Source organism: Chionomys nivalis, chromosome 10, assembly GCF_950005125.1.
Source record: "Chionomys nivalis chromosome 10, mChiNiv1.1, whole genome shotgun sequence".
Classification (NCBI taxonomy): Eukaryota; Metazoa; Chordata; class Mammalia; order Rodentia; family Cricetidae; genus Chionomys; species Chionomys nivalis.
The window spans coordinates 52,227,257-52,241,545 of record NC_080095.1 but is presented as its reverse complement, the minus strand read 5'-3'; the positions used below and the strand labels follow the sequence as shown (position 1 = coordinate 52,241,545).

Below are 14,289 nucleotides of genomic sequence, written 5' to 3'. Positions count from 1 at the left end.
TGGCCGCACTATGGTACCAGAGCTTAAACTGACGAAGAGCCTGTAATGTCCTAAACCCAGGGCTACCCAGCGCCTTGATGGCGAAGAGCTGGTGCTGCTGCTGCTGTGTTTCCTTGGTTTTCTTCACTCAGACCAGCTTAGCTCAGTTGTTCCACTTCACTGGTGTAGATTTTCTATCATGTTATTCTGGTGAGCATGCTCGTGAGGCAGTGACTGTCCCAGGATGGGCGGAAACAGGCTGAAGGATTTTGCCAGGGCCAGCCTGCCTGTATTCAGCACGGGGTGAAGATGGCACCACAGCCCAGATTTTGGGTAGGGGGTTAGGTGAATTGTATTTGTCAAATGGACAGTTGGTAGTTTTGCCTAGATGATGTATTTTGATTTGAGAGAATGAGATGGAAGACAATGCTGTTTGAACAGTAGCACCCCAAATTTGTTCTCTGTTTAGGGCTCATCAGTGCGTGCAGCAAGTGTAGCTGGCGTGGCAGGGCGGGAGTTTTAATTAGGACCGGGTCTTTATCCTTCTGCCTGAGAGGCCTCCATCCGTTCCCTCAGCTTGCAGGTCGTTTGTGAGATGGGTGGAGTGTGTGCCTTGTGTCATAAGAGTTTTGCTGGTCATATCCCAGTCCTCCCAAAAGTTATAATCACCTTGGAGATAGGGATACATATTCCGGTTCTTTTTCAGTTCCCTTGGGCCTCATTCTGTCATGTATAAGGATGAAACTTTGGTGGAATAACGTGGATACGAATCAGGAAGTGACAGTGACCACACAGAGGACTGCTTAAATGATCTACTCACGGCATGTGCGTGTTAGGGTTACAAAAAGTATCACTTTTTAGAATTTCTTCAGGATAGAGGTCTGCCTTGTAGAGTACCCTTGAGCCCCTGCTGTGCCCAAGAACTCCACTGAGAGCCTTCCGTGGATTGTTTCTCTGAATACCCCACATTCCCTCACCTGTGTTAGGTTGGAGGAGAAAGACATGTGGCAGTAATGTGTACAGATAGAACAGACAATTCCAGATTCTGTTGTTCCAACCTAGAGAAGCATTTTGCCCCAGTTATGACTCTTCTTATATTGAATAAAAACATTCTTTATGTTTAAATTTCACCACGGTTGTGTTTTAAAGTGAGTTGTTTCTTATCCTGACTTAAAATACAAATTCCTAATTAAATTATTATAAATCATTTGAATTTATGGGCAGATAAAACCAAAAACAGAAAACAGTTTCGTGTTTCAACATCGGTCCTTTGGTGTAAGGTGCTAACTAGGAGAAGGCATTTGTGTTGTAAGGCAGCTATGTGATGTTGACACGTCACTTGCATTTTTATATGTAATGTGGAGCGAATATGGTATGTCTGTGGCACACCTGTAGTGGTCAGAAGACAACTTTGTGGAGTCAGTTCTCCCCTTCCACCTTTACCCAGGTTCCAGGCATTTAGTTCAGATCAGCAGGCTTGAGCTTGCTTGCTTTTTGCCTGCTGAGCCATCTCACTGGCCACTGATACCATCAATTCCTGTCTGACCCTGAGCAAATCACTGGCCACCTTGAGCCTGTTTATCTAATTAGAACAAACAAAAAAAATGAAGTGATCACAAACTTCATTTTATATATAATACACTCAACTCTATAAGCACGTGTATGGTTTCCAAATGTATCAAAATCTATTTTTCATCTGGCAGCACCCCTGGAACTCCCCTGACATGCAGTGAGGTCAGAGGCTGAATTCTCTCCTCTTACCCCCAGTTTGTGGGTGCTGGATGTAAGACCATTATTCCCACTTTCCCCACCTCCAGCCTTCCCTAAGGAAACTAGTGATAGAACATGGCAGCTTGTCCCCGTGGCAGACGATAGAACGTGGCAGCTTGTCCCTGTGTCAGCAGAACATTAAAGAGCCCTGAAAGAATGTTGAAGCTGTTTCAGAATCCTTTTTTAGTTCCCTCTGTTGTCAAGAAATAAGCCTTGGCTGAGATTTTGAGAAAAACCATACTTGAAAATCGGCAGCTGGTGTAGAGGAGTGAGTTGTCTTGTATTAAATTGTAACAATCACAACCATGTTATTAACAGAATAAAATATGCTTTCTCCAGGTTGAAGTTATCCAATGATGAAATCAAGCGGGCAATTCTAACAATGGATGAACAGGAGGATCTGCCCAAGGACATGTTAGAACAGGTGAGCTGCCAGACAGCTTTCAGAGCCTAAATAATACTATCAGCTGCCAAGAAGATACTGAGAGAATCTGTTGTTACTAATAGATTATTGTCTCATCTCTGAGTTGGGAAGGCCAAACCTGACCCCCATGCATTGCCTTAAAGGGTCTTTATTCTCTCATTGTTCCCCAGAATGATAGTTGAGAAAGAAGTTTGCAGGTTGTAAAATGGGGATAGAGAGATAGCTCAGAGATTAAGAGCTCTTGCTGCTCTTTTAAGGACCTGAGTTCCCAGCATCTACATTGAGTGACTAAGTCACAGTTACCTGTAACTCCAGCTGAAGGAGACCCAACACCCTTTTCTGGTGTCTGAAGGCTCCCATGTGGCATGCCAGTCCCCACTCTATCTCACTCTTGAAAGTAAAAATAAAACAAGATCCTGAACAAGTCTGCCAAATACTCGGGATCCACGATGTTAGAGTCTGTCCCTTAAGCTTCATTTAAATTATTGTCTTAATATCTCATAAAAAATCTGCTGGGGTTAGTAGGAAAATGTGTTTCAACGGAGTGTTGAAGATTTCATGAGTACTCTGAGATCAAAAACTACTCTGAGAACTATTAGTTACTAAATTTGCATTTTGGCTCATCATTTTCACAAGCACAAAAGCCTCTATTAAATCCCTATCATAGCCACCTGTTCTACACAGTCACACCTGTTCTAGGCAGTCACACCTGTTCTGCGCAGTCACATCTGTTCTACACAGTCACACCTATTCTGTGCAGCCACACCTGTTCTACACAGTCACACCTTTTCTACGCAGTCACACCTGTTCTGCACAGTCACACCTGCCCTATGGGGACCGAGTTGTTTCCTGAAGCTAAGTCATATCTCTTTCATATGTGGCATCTTGTGTCATAAATGGCAGTAAATCACAACTCCAGGGCTAGCCTGTGGTACACATAGGTAGCTCACATCATGTGTCCCTGGATAGAAATCTTACCCAGTTTAATGGGTGATTTGTTCTGCTGCATTTCTGCTTAGCCATGTGTGTCTGACTATATCATATTCCAAGAATTTTTATCTGTCTCTGTCTGCCTGGTCCCTCAGAACTTGAAAGTGTCTGAGTTTTGTGGTAACCAATGGCTGTAAGGATAGTCTTCCTTTCTGTCTCTCGTCCTTGGGACACAATTGGATTTTGAGTGATCGGGTCTAAGGTCTGTGTTTGTCAGAGCCAGGTTCACTGAAGGTCATTTGTGGGTACCAGCAACCATGACTACAGGCTGACCATAGCAACCGTGTACATACTCAGCTCTGAGAGTCTAGGCTGTCTTGTGTCTGGAGTGGTGAGACACTCTTCGTGGATTGTCCTTCTGTCTTTGTGTGCATTTTGCCACTGAAATCATGGAAGACAACAGACTCAGAACAGGATAGAACCGCCGCTGGAGTTGTCCCGAGTGAGACCCTCACACTTGGCAGTAGAGCAACTTATCAGGCTGCTGTTTAAATTTTTTATTTAATTTTCAAAATAATTAATGACTCTTTCCTCATGTGTCCTGTGATTTCGTGTGAATGCACAGTTTAAAGTACCCCTGCCCCCAATTCAGAGGTGTCTCCAGATCCCTGTTCTTCCTCCTCTCACCACACAGCTGCCCCAGCTTCCAGGGGACCCCACCTTCAAGTCACTTCTAGGAGTGAAGAACTGTGTGCAAAGCTGCTTTGGTCCTTCTGCCTTGGCCTCTATGACAAGACCATATGCTTAAAATTCTACAGGATCTGTTTACTGTGAAACTGCATCCAGCAAAATTCTTCCTTGAGGGAAAGGATTGCAAAACTCTGCCAAAAGGGCTTGCGGTGCAAATAAGACATACTCCAAATAAACAAGGGAGACAGTCTGTCCACTGATGCAGCATCTGGCCAAGGACATTTTTGACCTGGTCTCTCCTGATAATTCTGTGAGCTTTTTGCTCTCTGCTCCGCTCCCACGCTCTTTCCTTCCCTCCTCTTTATAATGTTTCTGCCTGGTGTTCTTCCACGTGCCTTTCTTCGAGACCGATGTCTATCCCAGCTTTTCTTTACCTTTGCATGGAACCTGCAAAGAGGTTCCACAGGCAATCCATGCTGCATGCTGCCTTTGTGTAGGGCTCGCATGAGGGCCACATGCATTCCCTGCTGCATGCTGCTTTTGTGTAGGGACTGCATGAAGGCCACATGCATTTCATCTTTCATGCTGCTGTTGCATGGGGCCTGCATGAGGGCCACATGCATTCCATGCTGCGTGCTACCTTTGCATGGGGCACACATGAGGGCCACAGGCATTCCATGCTACGTACTGCTGGTGGCTGCCGTGTTTAGGCCATGACTGAGGTCAGTGCTCTTCTCTTCTCAGAATGCATATTCCCATTTCCAGGTGCTCCCTAGCTCTGTCCCCGGGAAAACACTCCCGTCAGTGTGTCACTTGCTTCTGCTTGGCAAAGGGCTGAGCTTTCCACATGCCCCTCCTGTACTCTTGAAAGTCACAGAAGACATGGAGTGATGGTGTTTCCCTAATCATAGACCAGCGGGAAGCCTGGCAAAGGGGAGAAGGGTGTCTAAACCAGAAGTGAGGTCCCTAGCTCAGAAGACAAAACCCCAAACTAAGGGAAAAGAAACACCCCTTCATCTTTTTTCTCCTTGTGCTACAGCCTTCCCTGTGCAGTGGAAGAACAAGAAGCTATGCCCTGTTTGGTGTCACCATTTGAGCCTGGAAACAGAAATGCCTAGAAACATACCTGGCATCTGCTTTCATTTATCGCCCCTCTGCCCCTTTAGGGCAGGGGAGCTGTCCTTCCTAATGCCCTGAACATCCATTCCTTCTAGTCAGGAGCCCATCTGGATTGGGTGCTAGCTCCCCCTCTCAGCTCTTCATCTTTAGTGAGTGCACACACAGTGCTGCTGTCTCTCTCTTCCTGGTACTCAGTCCACTGTTGTTCGTCTTCTTCACCTCCCTTAAACTGCAATTGCTGAGGACATTGCAGCTTCTCTGTCGCCCAAGCCTGAGGACGCTTGGCAGCTCCTTTCTTCACTGGTTTCTTGCTGATGTCCGACATGAATGCCACTTACTCCATAGTAAGCATTGTCTTAGACAGACATGTGATTCCACATAGCTTCTCCAACTGAACCTCTGTTGCCTCCTTTCCAGGCTCCTCCTCCCCTTGTCCTCATCCTTTGAGTACGGGTTTTCCTCCGCCCTGAACATATTCTCAGTCGAGTATCGCCTCCCAGCAACGCCTTCTTCTCTGTAATGCCAATTCTCCTTTTCTGCAGGCAGCTCCTAGATCAACTGTCTAGTTGATGTGAGTTCCAGCTCACATCTGAAAGCCTATCAAATGAGGCCCTCAAGTCATATCACGTTATGGGGAGGATCTCGTTTTGATTGTGGGGGCGGGGGGATCTGATCTAGAAACCAGCCTGCATGCACATCTGCCCAACAAACACAACCCTGCAAATGTGTGTGCTTTGAACAGCAATCAGACACACAGGCTAGTAACTCAGCTTCCCATATTGTTGTTTTTTCTCCCATTTCTCATTCTCATCCTCCAAAGTAAAATATGAAATAAATATATAATATTCCCACCGTCTCCCTCACTGAACTCTACCTGAAACAATAAAGAAGGTGGAATTAGAGGAACAGAAAAATAAGCAAATTGAATGAAAAAAACAAATGTAATTATTCATTCCACCATGATATAACAGGAAAAAAATGTGTAGGACTCTGGGAGTCAGTGACCTGGGTTCTTTCCCTGACAATTATGTGCACGTGCTCTGTAATGCAGGCTGCGGGCTGACTCTCTCTCCACAGAGACTCAGTTTTCTGGCCTTCTGGTGAGAGGGTTGACTCCCAAGGGCCCTGCTCAGCATCCTGGTGGGAAATGTCAACAGTTCTTACTTGGAAGGCTCTAGAGAATAGAAAATGCTTCCTGGGCCAACTTAAAGCTGCTATCAAGTCAGCATGTAAATAGCCGTTCCTTATGCCTTGATCCCCAGCTAGCAGGGCTTGTAAACTCAGAAAATGTTAGAGTTTCATCTTGTAGCAAATTAGCTGAAAGGATAAAAACCTACTGCCAAGATTTCTTTATAACCCTTTAATACATGCTTGCACTTTTAGCTTTTGAAATTCGTTCCTGAGAAAAGTGACATTGACCTTCTAGAGGAGCATAAACACGAGCTGGACAGGATGGCCAAGGCTGATCGTTTCCTGTTTGAGATGAGCAGGTGAGTTGGAAGACCCTGGAAATGAAAGATGCCCTTTGCCTGAGTAAGGAATTTACTTCTAAACTTCAGTTCAAGATAAACAGCTTGGCCCAGTTACAGCATGGTTTAGTTCTAAAATCTTTCCAAATTGGAGCTGTATGGAATGTGTTCTTTGCTTGTGGGGAGTTCTTGCCCTGGGTGAGCCAGTGTCTGAGTGTCTTCGCAGCTGTCCTTGGGGCCCGTGGGCTCATGTGCTCTGTCTTTATTGTGTTGTGAAGTTCTCTCGGTCTTTCTCACTAACCCTTTGATGTCTTAGGATAATAGCTCAGCATCCTAATACCATGACATCTCAGGTTTGTTAAAAAGTTAGAGGGGAGGGGATGACAGACTCTGGCAATGTCAACATTGAGCCCCCACAATGAATAAGACATAGGCAAACATCACTATCAGTCACGGTACTCTGAACACTTTTCCAGGAACCCCCTGGAGCAGCCCTGCTCTGTAATTGGGTTTGGTGTATGAGCTTCGTCTCTTTGCCATTTCAGGTCTAGAGATGAACTGATTCCATGCTAGAGAAGGGCCAGGGGTCTGAAATCCTGTAGCCCCTGGGGCAGACCCCTTCCCCTCTGTGCCAGCAGCTTAGAGCTGGCTCTCATTCTGCATTCGTGCTGTGGCTAGATTTACTTCTGTTATCCCTCATAACGTGCCATGTTGGAGGCTACTGTTAAACAAAGGATAACTTTGGAATTTTGAAGCTACACCCTGCAGCCCTCAGTGTAGACAAGCTAGTGACCACCGGAAATAACTGTTGCTTCTCAAGCATGCCCAGATCTTTCCAAGTGTTCTCGCATGTAACCTTCCTAGCAGCCCTGCCTTAGGGGCTTCCAGGAGAGAGGTCTTCTCTTCTTTTACCCTCAGGGAAAAGGAGACTCAGGTGGACCTTTCTCAAGATCACCTAATAAGGGGCATGTCCGGACTACAAACCTAGGTCTACTGGGGGAAACAGAATGGTTTTAGAGAAGGGGCTGATCTCGGGACACTCTACTGAAACTTCTCTCATGAGCTTGTTAAACATGTCTCAGAAGCTTCATGCAAAGGCACTGTGACCCCCACTAGCAGCAGCAAGAATCTTGTAGTTTAGGCGTAGATCAGAGACCAAGAGGTTCCCTGCACCCTGTAGGCGCTATGGTTGCCTGCCTTCAGGAGACTGGCTTAGGGAGCTGATGGCAAGACAGAAAGGTCTGGGAGTGGGTCCGAGGAGTGTATGACAGACGCAAGTCTTTGTAGTCTTGCCAAAGGCCAAACTTCATGAAAAGTTAAGAGTCTTGAGAGGAGTGGGGGAAACTGAAGAGTTCACATTTTCACGCCTTTTTATCTCTTCCGTTTTCACAAGAGCTGTGGGTATTGGGAACGAAGTTTGAAGTGAAGGGCACCAGGCAGTCACCCAAATACTCCATGCAGGCTCTAGAGAAATGGTCTCTCATCCTGAGTGTTAATCAACCCACCTTGCTCTTACAGGATTAATCATTACCAGCAAAGACTGCAATCATTGTACTTCAAAAAGAAGTTTGCGGAGCGTGTGGCAGAAGTGAAGCCCAAAGTGGAAGGTAAAGCCCAGGCACTCAGCAGGAAATAGTGTTTGTCTTAAGTGCCAGGTACAACTTTGAGCCAAGTGCACAAAGTAAACAGAATGGCTTTGGTGGTGTTTAGCTGAAATCTGCTGAAATTCCAGTGGGTGGTCGTATAAGGTCTGCACCTGGCCCACTTTGGCCTGGCCTAGGCCCTGGAGCTCCTGCACACCTCCTGAGCTTCCCCAGGGGCCACTGTTTTGACCACATGCATGTGGCCAAGGGACGAACTTGCCATTCCTAGCACTGAACCTATGTTTAGCGTTCCCACATCAGTGCCTTCCTAGGGTCTAAGGGTAGGTTTTTAGGCTGTTATGTTTACAGACATTTGCGATGTGGGTGGCACTAAAGAACACAGTTACAGAATGTGCAGCAGAGAGTCCCCATCTCTGGTTTAGTACCCGCAAGCCATCAGTGTAACAAACAGCCAGTTCTCCATCAGCAGAATTGGCGCACTGAGGCAAGGGAGGGTGGCAAAGGAATACTGGAAGTGAGTGGAGTTTCATGTTGTGTGTTGTATTCCTAAATGCTTAAGGCTGGTGAGTCAGTCCTGAGAAGAGCCGAGAGAGGAGAGGAGTCCTGCTGTCCTCTGTGGACCTCTTACGTGTTAGCTGTTACCTGTGCTTCTCGTTTGCATGTTTTCAGAGTGCTCAGTCACAGACCAGGGACACACCAGAGACACACATTGTCTGTGAGGATATTGGGTTCAGGACAAGCATAGGTGAAAGCTTGGCTGTAACCATTGTACTTGGTGTGTTTTGCTCTAAAGCGATCCGTTCTGGCTCCGAGGAGGTGTTCAGGAGCAGCGCCCTCAAGCAGCTCCTAGAGGTGGTTTTGGCTTTTGGAAATTACATGAATAAAGGACAAAGAGGCAACGCATATGGATTCAAGATCTCCAGCCTCAACAAGATTGCAGACACGAAATCCAGTATTGACAAGTAAGTGCGGGGCCTCCAGCACTTGGCGCACCTGGGGGGTTTTATAGAACGTGACTTTTATGGTGCCTACCCGGACACCACAGTCTTGGGCATTCAGGGCACGTGCCTGCTCTTCCATTCCCTCCTATTTCTCTCGCAACCCTCAGTTCCCAGGGGTCGTCCTTTATCCTTCATCAATGCATAGCGACTCCGTAAACCTTCCTAACGCTGACACCCCTTAATACAGTTCTTCACATTGTGGTGACCCAACCTAAAATTATTTCTGATGCTACTTCATAACCATAATTCGACTACTATATTTGAATCATAATGTAAATATCTGTGCTTATATAGTTTTAGGTAAAAGGGTTGTTAAACCCCCCCAAAAGGGTTGCAACTCATAGGTTGAGGGTCACTGATCTCTGCCAAGGGTTTTTATTGTTGGCTGTCTTTAAAATGAGTAAATGAATAAATAACTCATGGGGCTGGTGTGATGCTTCGGTGGGTAAGGATGCTTGCCACAAGACTGAGGACCTGAGCCAGGCGGAGGTGGCGCACGCCTTTAATCCCAGCACTCGGGAGGCAGAGGCAGGTGGATCTCTGTGAGTTTGAGACCAGCCTGGTCTACAAGAGCTAGTTCCAGGACAGGCTCCAAAACCACAGAGAAACCCTGTCTCGAAAAACCAAAAAAAAAAAAAAAAAGACTGAGGACCTGAGCTCGGTCTGTGGAACCACCTGGCAGAAGGAGAAAACTGACTCCCACAACTTGTCTTCCGACCCAAACCAACATGCCATTTCACATGTGCGTACACACGTGCATAGATACACAAATAAGTCAATAAATCTAAAAATGTTTACTTCTAAGTATAGTGTAATATACTAAAGAAAAGTCATTGGTCATAAAGATAGAGCTTGTTGGCCCTCTATACAACCCAAACCAATACCCAGCCCACCAGTTCCGGATGTCTCATGACCTCTCTAGTCATACACACAGAGAGAACTACACTTTGGAGAAAGGAAAACACTGACAGGCTCAGGCTGGTGCTAACAGCCACATGAATGAATGCATTTGCCTGCTAATCTTCAGCTGCACGGCCAAAGCTCATTAAAATGTGTCCTAGGAAGTGTGCAGTGCTGCCGCCGAGGTAACAGAGTCTGGCTAGAGGCTCTGAGGTGCCAGCTCCTGTGTCCTTAGCAGGTAGGGTCATCACGCGCATTAACTCGGATTTTCCTAAGAGCTTTGTTTCTCTGAGGTTCTCACTGGCTTCAAAGGAACTGGTACAGTCTTCCTAAGGTACGCTCCTCAGAACCAAATCCTTTTAGCATGACGAATTGTTCTCCCCAATTACTCCTGGCTAATGAGACTTTTTACCCTATATTTTCTATAGGGTTAGTGAAGCATGGTGTATAACAGCCCTCAGTCATTGTAAAAAAGAAACAAGCCCTGTGTTAAGCTGTTGTTTTTGCATCCTAGAGACAGAGTGACGAGCTCTGTTGTGTTAGATAAAACCCTGCCATCCTCATTTTCATGGGCATCCCGGTCTCTTTCAGAGCCTTTCACGTATGCCACAATAGCTTGTCAGTACATAGACCAAGGTACTGAGCACATGTTGTTAGATAAGAAAATTGAGGCAATGTCAAGTGGCTTAATCCCCCACCGCTCCTGCCCACCTGCACAGTGCTGTTCTTTGAGCATAGATGGGTCTTGTTGTTGTAGTGGGGACCTGCAGCCTCTTATTTGCATATAAAGAGCAGCTGTCTTTGAAAGGATGCCATCCCTTCAACCCTTGCTTGCACATACACAGACACATGCAAAATCAAACGTCTGCCCATCCCCAGGCCTTCTGATGACTTGGTACTTACATTGTCATCTGCCTATTAAAATGACTACAGGATTTACATATACAAGCTCTTTCAGAAGAATAAATAAAAACTATTTCTGATCTCTTCCCTCTTCAGTCTGCTTCTGAAGGTGGTCCCCAAATGTAGCTCCACTACATATAGAGCCACAGTTGCCTGGTGGAGTGGTTGGCCGGTGAGCAGCTGCTTGTTCACTTAAGTTGAACTAAGTGGCAGTGCAGTCAGCACCAAGGGGCTGGTTCAGTAGCCACCAGGACTAGTCTGACGCATGGCTGTTCAGTCGTGTTGGGTAAATGCGGTGTTACATGGATAGCAAACAAATGTGGAAGCCTAGACTGGCTTTAATTCTTATAAACACATACAGTCCAATTGAGTTCATGGAAATTTCTCTAGATAAAGAAGCATGTCTCTAAAATAATGAAAATAGCATTCATGTGATAGTTGCTGGCATTTTCCTCCCTCCCCCACCCCTTAGGAGAGAAGTCCAGGGCAGGCAGGCCTTGAACAATAAAATGGAGCTAGCTCATAGAGGCCTGAGTGTAGTGGGAGCTGCGGGCTGTCTTCCTGCCGCCCCAGCTCCTGGTAGCCTGGTTAGCTCATGCCCCAGAATAACAACACACAAACTGTATTCTTTTAAACACTGCTTAGCCCATTAGCTCTAGCCCTTACTGGCTAATTCTCATATCCCGATCAACCCATCTCTAATAATCTGTGTAGCACCAGTCTTACCAGGAAAGATTCAGCATGTCTGACCTGGCGGCTTGCTTCATCACGGCTTGCTTCATCGCGTCTGCCCTGGAGAGCAGCGGCGTGGCATCTGAGCTCACTTCCTCTTCCTCCCAGCATTCTGTTCTGTTTACTCCACCCACCTATGTTCTAACCTATGAGGGCCAAGCAGTTTCTTTATTTTTTTAACCAATGACCTTCCTCCATCACCTGAGCAACTAGAATACCAACCTCTGTTTTGCTTTGGTGGAAATTGCTTCCTAATTACTGACAGGAACAAAAATAAAGAGAAGAATGTATCTGAGCCCTTGACTTGGGAATAGGATTGTATTGTCGGGGTAAAGCCACGGGTACCGAAAATGCTCTACATTATTATGGAAATTTGCTAGGCAGCTCTGTTTCACTTTGGTCTAGGTGGGGTGGGAGATTGTGACTTAGCCTTGAGAATTAGCAAACTGCCTAATTATGGAAATGCTACTGAAAATTATTAGTATACTCCTAACTGTATCAGCATTGGTAGATTAGTAGTTCTTCAGCTAAGCTAGACTAGCCAGGGAATTTTAACAAATAACCATGCCTGGCCCCCACCTCATCCCAGTTAAATGGGTCTCTGGTGTGGGCCCAGGCATCTGGAGCCCAGGTGACTGTAACCTGTAATGTGCTGTAGAACTGGTGACAGCAGGATCAGACTAGCACAGCTTTGCCTGATAGCTTTGTCAAAGTCCCCCTTCCCAATCAAGGTCAGTCAAGGTTCAGCTCTGCCGCACCAGACAGGGAAATGCAGCAACAGCTGTTAGAACTACTAAGGGTCATGCAGTCAAGAGCTGAAGAACCTGCTAAAATTAGAAGTGGCCTCACAGCTGCAGAGACATTTTGTATGTGCTGTCACAGTCTCAATCCGCTTCCCGCATTAGCTCTGAAATAGGGACTTTCTGTCCGACCACTCTCCGATGAACTGGAAGGGAGTGTCACCAGTGACTACAACAACGAGCCGTCCTAGCCTTGCAAAGTACTTGTAGCCATCTAAACAGCTGCTCCTTAATGGGTTAAACAACTGTTCCTACGCCACTCTACCAGTCCTTAATGTATTTTGGTTCCTGCCCGTGAGTATATACATCATCCGCAGATTAATCATGTTGAGTGTTCTCCTTTGCTTTAATTTTAGGAACATTACCCTTTTGCACTATCTAATAACTATTGTGGAGAATAAGTACCCCAAGGTCCTCAATTTACATGAAGAATTGCGGGATATTCCTCAGGCAGCGAAAGTCAAGTAAGTACAGTGACAGCTTCCTTTGACCAGCTGGACCGCCTTGAAGTGCGATCGCGTGAAGTGGTCCTTCTCTTCCCTTCCCTCTGGACACTGTATGAGAGAAAGTTTGAGTCACATCCAAGTTATTCAAATGTGTTAAAGGATGTATATTTGTTCAGGGTCCTTTGGAATACTCACTACCCCATCCTATAAAACTTGCTTTTTTTAGTAACCAGTGCATAAGCAGCCAGGCCTGTTGGCTCTGACCTGTAATCCCAGCTTCTCCAACTCAGAAGACAGACAGGAGGGCTGCAAGTTTGGTGCCCGCCTGGGCTACAAAGGGAGGTCAAGACTGGCCTAGACAACTGAGCGAAACTGGCTCAACAAAAGTAAAATGAGAGTGGTGGTGCACGCCTTTAATTCCAGCACTCGGGAGGCAGAGGCAGGCGGATCTCTGTGAGTTCAAGGCCAGCCTGGTCTACAAGAGCTAGTTCCAGGACAGGCTCCAAAGCCACTGAGAAACCCTGTCTCAAAAAACAAAACAAAACGAAAAAGTAAAATGAAGGTTGCGGATGTGGCCAAGTGGCAGAACTTGAATAGCATGCAAGGCCAAAGATTCAGTCTCACTAATGCTTTTAACAGCAGCCCTGTTGACACAGGTAGCCCTGAGCTAGGGAGGACGTGTGGCGAAGCAGATAGACGTCTTCATGTGCGGGAGCCGCCAGTCATTGTCACAGATACACACACTCCTTGGAACCAAGCGGCCCTTTAATGGGAAGCAGTCTTTATGCAAATCAAGAAGCTAAAAATAAAATGGAATGTCGCCAGACTTTCCCCACAAATCCTGTGCTATTCAGAGATGGAAACAGGCAGCTTTCCTTGCTGTTTCCTCCCCCTCTTTTTGATACACATGTACTTAAGCTGGCCTTTTGCAGTGAATTTACAGCCTAGAAGGAGCAGGCTAATTATCTCCCTCTATAGAACGTGGCAGGAAGAACAGTCGGTAACACAAGAAATTAACCTGTGATAATGAAGTATTGGTGAGTTCTTCGGTATGGTGGGAATTGTCTGTAAGAATTGAGTTTTAATCTTTAATGTTTAAAAGCATGAAATATAGAGTCTTTCTCCACTAAGAGCAAAGAAGGCAATGAAAATGAAAAGTAGCCAGGACAGCTCCCAGAAAAATGCCTGTGGACTGAGGCTAAGTGTTGTCCGCTCTGCTGCAGCTGTGGTGAGCAGCAGCATCTGGACTGGAGGGGCTCAGGGTGAGACCGTTAGAGACCCTGTGTGGCTGCTGCTCATTTCTGCGCAGCAGTGTGCTGAAGCACAGGCCCTGTGATTCAAGCATCAGATATTTTTGTGCACATGGGAAACATTTTTCTTCTATTTTTAACCTGTAAAATATACCTGCTGTCTGAGGAAAAAAATGTACAAAAAATTATACATATAAGTTCCATATTTTTTTAATGATAAGCCTTTTATGGGACCTGAGAATAAAAGAGAATTTTTTTTTCCATTTTATTTG

General features: G+C 46.0%; 1 protein-coding gene across 3 annotated transcripts in view; it reads left to right on the top strand.

The window, feature by feature from the left end:
* The window catches only part of Daam1 (dishevelled associated activator of morphogenesis 1), a 159,578-nt gene that overhangs the window by 135,167 nt on the left and 10,122 nt on the right, over window positions 1-14,289 (top strand). For all 3 annotated transcript variants that reach the window (XM_057782290.1, XM_057782291.1, XM_057782288.1), the window contains 5 exons: window positions 2,089-2,173; window positions 6,296-6,402; window positions 7,900-7,988; window positions 8,779-8,947; window positions 12,678-12,785. In XM_057782290.1, the coding sequence (XP_057638273.1) occupies window positions 2,089-2,173; window positions 6,296-6,402; window positions 7,900-7,988; window positions 8,779-8,947; window positions 12,678-12,785 (558 nt within the window). The remainder of the gene's footprint in view (window positions 1-2,088; window positions 2,174-6,295; window positions 6,403-7,899; window positions 7,989-8,778; window positions 8,948-12,677; window positions 12,786-14,289) is intronic.